A 6,909-nucleotide genomic window follows, 5' to 3' on the forward strand; every position below is an offset into this window, starting at 1 on the left:
ATATAAAAAATAAAAATGATAAACAAATAAATAAATAAAAATAAAAAAAAATTATTTATCATTTGAAAAAAAAAAAAAAAAAAAAGTTTGAATAGTTTTAAATATATATTTTTAAAAATAAAGAAAATTACTATTATGCATATATTGTAGAAAGTAAAATTTTTTATTTTTTTAAATTAAGATCTTCTAAAATTAATTTAACATTTTTGAAGAATTTCTCATTTTGTTCATTTCTTTGAGAAATTAAAGAATTTAATTTATTTTTAATAAAATTAATTGTGTCATATTTTTTGATAATTTCTTCAGTTTGTTTAATATAAGAATCATAAGAAGTGTGAAAACATAAAGAATATATATATAAAAATTCTATTTCATTTATTTGATTATTAAGAGAATGAATAATTTCAAATAATATTTTTCTTAATTCATTATCATTATTTTCGTTTAATACTATAACATAATTAAAAAATATTTTTATAAATAAGATATTTATGTTACCACTGTTTGATTTAATTTCTGAAAATTGTTTTAAAATAAAATTATATTTTTTAAACATATAGTATCTTGGGGTTGATAAATTAAACATATTTAGATAAAAACGCAAACAACATAATAACAAAGAATCTAATTTACTCTGTTCATTTTCTTTTAAATTTTCTGAGTTTTTAATATAAAAAGATATACAATCATAAACTAATTTAAAAGCATTAAAAGAGTATTTATTATTATAAAAAAAATCACAATTTTTATTTAATATTAATACTCTAAATAAATCTATTACTGGAAATATATAAAAAGGTGACCATGCAAAAAGTTTGTTAATTAAATTTATATCTGCAGTATTAAACTTATACATATTTTTGATATCTTTTATATATATATTTATAATGTTGGTTAATGAATTGATTTCTTCATTATTTAACTTATATTTATCGTCAATAGAAAGAAGTAAATTAAATTCCTTAATTTTTTGTAGAATTTTATCTAATGATGATTTCTGTACAGTAAAAACATTTAAAATAGTTTTAAAATTCTTTTTTTTATTTTCATTTTGCATTTCATAATTTTCCTTATTATTTTTAACTGAAGTGTTTTGGTTAATGAAATCCACAATTGATTTTACATGACTAACAGAAATACCTTCTCTTTTACAGAATTTTTCTGCTATTAAAAAAATATTATCATTTTTATTATAAGGTAGCTGTTTTATACTACCATATCCTGTATCTATCGAAAACAATTCATCATAATAACCTTGTTTGAATAAATTATCTCCAATATAAAACTTTTTTTCCAATTTAATATCATCAACTACATCACCAATAAGAACCCAATTACCATTTTCATATTTATAAGCTTCATATTTTTCCATATTTTTGAAAATTTTTATTTCTCCTTCTTTCCCTTTTATATTATTTATATTTTCTATTTTATTTACATTTTCATCATTTATATCATTTTTTTTTCTATACTGTTTTTCAAATTCTTCCATTATTTCTTTTTTTAATTTCTTATCTTTTTTATTGGTATATATTCTAACAGTATTATCATTACAAGCACACACAAAATCATTGTTACTTAATAGTTTAATATTCCACAATGTATCTGTTAAATAAATAGTTTGAATACAATTAAAATTCTCGTTTATTAAATTATTTTTTTTTATATCAGTTATATTATATGTATTCATTAATTCATAAATATCCTTAATACACCATATTTTAATAACTTTATCATCACCACAGCTAATCATTATTTTATCTTTTTCATTTATACAAACATAGAAAATAAAGCCTTTATGCCCTTTATAAATTTTTAGTAAATTAAAGTTAATATCATAAATATGAATATTTTCATCATTAGAAAATGTAATAACATTTTTGTTTTCATTAAATAATATGATATCACGAACACTATCATTATGTATATTTCTAATTTCGTCTGTCTTTTCTCCATTGTTGTTCCATATATTCACTATATTATTTTGAGAAATAGTTAGTATTATATCATTTAAGCAATTTACATATACAGCATGTTTATGATTATTTAATATTTTTAGTATATTGTAGGAGTATCTGTTTCCACTAATTCTATTTAAGTCATTTATGTTATTACTTAAATTGTTATTTTTTTCTTCTTCATTCTTTTCAATCTTCCAAATAAATACTTCACCATTCCAATCTCCACTTAACAAAATATTTTCATTTTTTTCAACTATACTACATATGCTATTCTTATGTCCTTGTAGTACTAATTCAATAAAACCGTTTAAATTAAATAGATAAATATTTCTATCATTTCCCCCACTAAAAATATATAAATGATTTTCTATATTTTCTTTGCAATTTTTTAATTCATTTATTCCTATATATTTACTATAACACAATGAATATATAAATTTTTCATGAATTTCTATTTTTTTATGTAAAATATAATTATCATTTAATAAATTATCATTTAATAAATTATCATTAAGTAAATTATCATTATTATTTACAGTTTCATTTTTTTCATCATTTGAATATTCACCAATATCTCTTATATTACTCGAGTTATTTTCTTCTTTCTTATTCATGTTTTCGTATTTTCTTTTTTTCCATACAATAATTGTTCCATTACAATCAGCACTAACTATATATTCAAATTTTAAATCATAACCTTTTAATCCATCCAACAGATCATTATTTATCACACATAAACTCCTTACTCCTTTGTTATGACCAATTAAAATTCCTCTTGTATCATATTCATTATCTACTTTAAAAAAAAAAAAAAAAAATTGATTTTATGAGAAATTATGGAAAATTATATATATATATATATATAGCATATATTTATATTTACAATTTATTATTTCATTCTATTATATTTTAACATTTCATTGTAACATATTTATGTTTTATTCTAATTATTATTATGCATATATTTTTTCTTTACGAATAATTACTAACCCTCCATTGCTAAATAAATCAAAATAATGTAGTTATATAAATTTTATCTAGATTCACTTCAAAGATAATATTAAATCACATATGTATTATCTAAAAGTGTTTATTGAAATGAATTTTAAAAATAATAAAAATTCAATTAAAAAGGTATGAAATTACAATATTTGTATTTAATAAAAAATAGGTTAATATTTTAAAAATACAAACTCATACTTCTAAAGCTACATATGAATGTACTAAAAAATGTTATATATATTTTAATTTAAAATCAAAAAAAAAAAAAACTTTAAGATAAAATAGGTTAGAAGCAGAAAAAAAAAAAAAAAAAAAGAAATACAAAAAATATATATATATAAATATAATAATAGAAAGGATAATACCTAATATAAAATAGAACAAATAATATTTTGTTACTATTAATTAATAAATATTTATGTAAAAATAATAATGTAATACGAAGAATAATTTTTTATATTAAATTCATATATAAATACATTACATATATGAATAATATGATATGAAATATTATTTTTTATAGGATAAATAATTAAAAAAAAAAAAAAAGAAAAAGAAAAAGAAAAAAATACATTAATTTATAACATTTTATCATAAATGAAAATAGATAAAAGGAAAAGAAATACTGTTCTATTTAATATTTTTAAACATATTAATGTATTTCTCATGTTTAAAATTATTACATTTTATTGTAATAATAATTTTTATTTGACGAATGTATAAAGAAGAAATGGAATTATAATTCTTAATTAAAATTTTTTTTTATATTTTATTATTTATTCTTTCTTTTTTTAATGAGCATATAAAATTTTTAATTTTTTTTTTTTTTTTTTTTTTTTTAGTAGTATTAATAAAATTGTGAAATAAAAATTACCAAATTGTAAAGTGTTTGAATAAATTTAGAAATATACACATTTATATATTAAAAATTTTTTTATATATAAAAAAAAAAAAATTAAATTGCATTGTATTTTTATTTTTAAACTTTATTCTATAAATGATTTTTCATAAATTTAAAATTTTTTAAGGATATACAAATTTTCACAGAAAAAAAGTTAATGTTTTGTATTAAAAATAATATAATTCCTCTATTTTTTAAAAAAAGATATATAGTTAATAAAATAAAAAAAAATGAATATCAAGTTTTTGAGTTTACATGTGTAAGAAATTCTTTTTATATAAGAAAAAATGATACTAATATATTTACGAATTATGGATTAAAATTAAGTTATTGTAATTATAGTGAAAAAGATATAGAAAATAATTCACATGTTAATTATATAATAAGAAAAACAAAAATAAATAAAAACTTAAAAAATATAAAAAATAAAAATAAGGGAAAAGTTAATTTAAATAATAATTGTATTAATAATAATTATGCTGTTAAAGATTTAATAAATAATAAGAAAAAGAATATAAATAACAATTTTACAAATAATAAAGAAAATAATATTATTAGTAGTAGTTCTATAAATTGCACCACTGATATAAATGTAGAAAGCATCATGGATTTAAGCACAAATAATAGTGCTGAAATAAAATTATCAGAAAGAATATGGAAGAATAATGATGAAGAAATTTCAAAAAATGAAAACTTCGGAATAGAAGAAAATAAAATATTATTAAAATGCAAGGAAAAAAAAAAAAAATACTTATTTGAAGAATTTTCTGTTTTTTCATTTAACATTTTAGCAAATAGTTTAGTTGATTATAAATATGATAACAATTGTTCTAAAGTTATGAATTGGATGAATAGAAAAGAATGGATTTTTCAAAATATTATAAATAAATTATCAGATATAATATGTTTGCAAGAGGTGGAAAATTCTTATTTCATTGAATTACAGAGTAAATTAAGAAACTTAAATTACAAAGGATTATTTTTAAAAAAAAAAAAAGAATCTTCTAAAGATGGAATTTGCATTTTTTATAATACAAAAGTTTTTGAATTATTATTTTTTGATGAAATTATATATGATAAATCTCCTCTTTTAAAGAAATGGCATGTAGGTTTAATAGTGGCCTTAAAAAATATAAAATCAAAAAAAATAGAATATTATGATGAGACAAATAATAAAAGTAAAATTAAAGATGGTAAAAATAATTCGAATGATAACATATCTAATATAAATGATATTGTTATTGTTTCTAATACTCATTTAATTTTCGATTCGTACAAAGGAGATATTAAATTATATCAATTGTGTTATATGACTTATCGATTAATTCTTATGATGAATAAATGCATCAATTATTTAGAAATAAAAGATAAAGAACAAAATAGAAATACTAATATTCTAAAACCTTGTATTATATTTTGTGGTGATTTCAATATAACACCTAATAGTTTATTGTATTATTTTATAATTAACAGATATCTAAATTTAAAAAATATAAATTTAAAATTTTTATCAGGTCAGTATTTAATGTTTAAAAAACAATATTATTTCAATAATTATTTAAAAGGAATTCAAATTAGAACAATGTTTGATAAAAGTATAGTGGAAGATTTAAAATATGAGCAATGTAGCAATTCATTGGAAAATATGAAAAAAGAATCATTATTTTTTTTTTTTAAAGATAAAAATATATTAAATGAAGAATATTTAATTAAAATATTTGCAAAAAAAAATAATTATTTAAATGATTTTAATTTTTTTGAGTATTACGATACATTAAAAAATAAAGATAAGAATGTACATGATAACAAAGAGAAAAACTTATATTTTAGAAAAGAAGACAATAAGCATTATTACAAAGATAATCAAATTTTTCTTAACAAAAATGAAGAGAAAGATAATAATAAAAATGAAAAAGATGATGAAGAAAACTATTTCGTACAAACAAAAGAAAAATCTAATCATGAAAAAAAAAAAAACAGAAATATTGATAAAGAAAAAGAAATAATAAGAAATGAAAAAGAGGATGATTTTATTTTATATTATCCTTTATATTTAAAAAGCATATATAATAAATGTATAGAAAATAGGGTAGAAAAATCTTGTTATAAATATGATAGTATTGATAAATTAAATAATAAAGAAAATAACTTAATTCTAAATGATATTCCATTTACTGTTTTTCATGGAAAACAAAAAGGATGTGTTGATTATATATTTTATTCATATAAAACTCTTAAGGTAATTAAAAAAAAAAAAAAAAAAGAATGATTTTTAAATAATATTAAAAAATATTATTTCCTTATTTTATATACTTTTACAATTCATAAAATTAAATGTATTATTATCATAACAAAAGTTATTATGATTTGTTTCTTTAATTTTACTTATTTTAGAATATATCATGTACTAACTTACCTCCTTTTGATAAACTTGCTAAATATGGATGTTTGCCAAATGAAGTATAAATATTAAGAATACATAATTTTTAATTTTATAATATTTTATCATATATTATTTTTATTATTATTTTTTTTTTATTTTTTTTTTTTATAGAAATATTGTTCTTCAGATCATTTGTATTTGCATGCTACATTAATTAGAAGGAATACTGATTAAAATAATAAAATTTAAAAATTTTTTATTTTTTTTTTAAGCTTATACATTGAAGTATAAAATATATTTTATAAATTAGAATGAAAATAGCTTATAAATATGCATATGATATTTTCATCATTCAACTTTTTTAAAGATAAAGTTACATCTGTTGTATATATTCTTTATTTGAAAAAAATATATATATTTTTATTTAATTATTATTTTCATTCAAATAATTTTATCTAGCATAAATATACATTAATTTTTAAATGACTTGTTTTTTAATATATTTTTATGTTATTTTTTAATTCAACTTATTCTAATTGACAATTTTTTTATATTTTTATTTTTATATAATGTAGAATTAACGTTAAAATACTACATTATATCTTTTTATTAAATGTGTCCTATTTTTTTTTTTTTTTTTTTTTACAATTAAAAAATTGTAA

General features: G+C 16.6%; 2 protein-coding genes across 2 annotated transcripts; one reads left to right on the top strand and one right to left on the bottom strand.

Annotated features, from left to right (window-relative positions):
- Positions 1-163: 163 nt before the first annotated feature.
- Positions 164-2,958, bottom strand: PGAL8A_00169800 (polyubiquitin binding protein, putative; the record flags this gene model as incomplete). The annotated part of the gene is made up of 2 exons (XM_028670018.1): positions 164-2,757; positions 2,952-2,958. 2 exons carry the CDS (start codon positions 2,956-2,958, stop codon positions 164-166), a joined length of 2,601 nt encoding a protein of 866 aa, XP_028526812.1.
- Positions 2,959-4,021: 1,063 nt separating this feature from the next.
- On the top strand, positions 4,022-6,481 carry PGAL8A_00169900 (DNase I-like protein, putative; the record flags this gene model as incomplete). The annotated part of the gene is made up of 3 exons (XM_028670019.1): positions 4,022-6,103; positions 6,259-6,324; positions 6,419-6,481. 3 exons carry the CDS (start codon positions 4,022-4,024, stop codon positions 6,479-6,481), a joined length of 2,211 nt encoding a protein of 736 aa, XP_028526813.1.
- Positions 6,482-6,909: the final 428 nt, after the last annotated feature.

This window comes from Plasmodium gallinaceum, assembly GCF_900005855.1.
Source record: "Plasmodium gallinaceum strain 8A genome assembly, contig: PGAL8A_v1_65, whole genome shotgun sequence".
NCBI classification, from domain to species: domain Eukaryota; phylum Apicomplexa; class Aconoidasida; order Haemosporida; family Plasmodiidae; genus Plasmodium; species Plasmodium gallinaceum.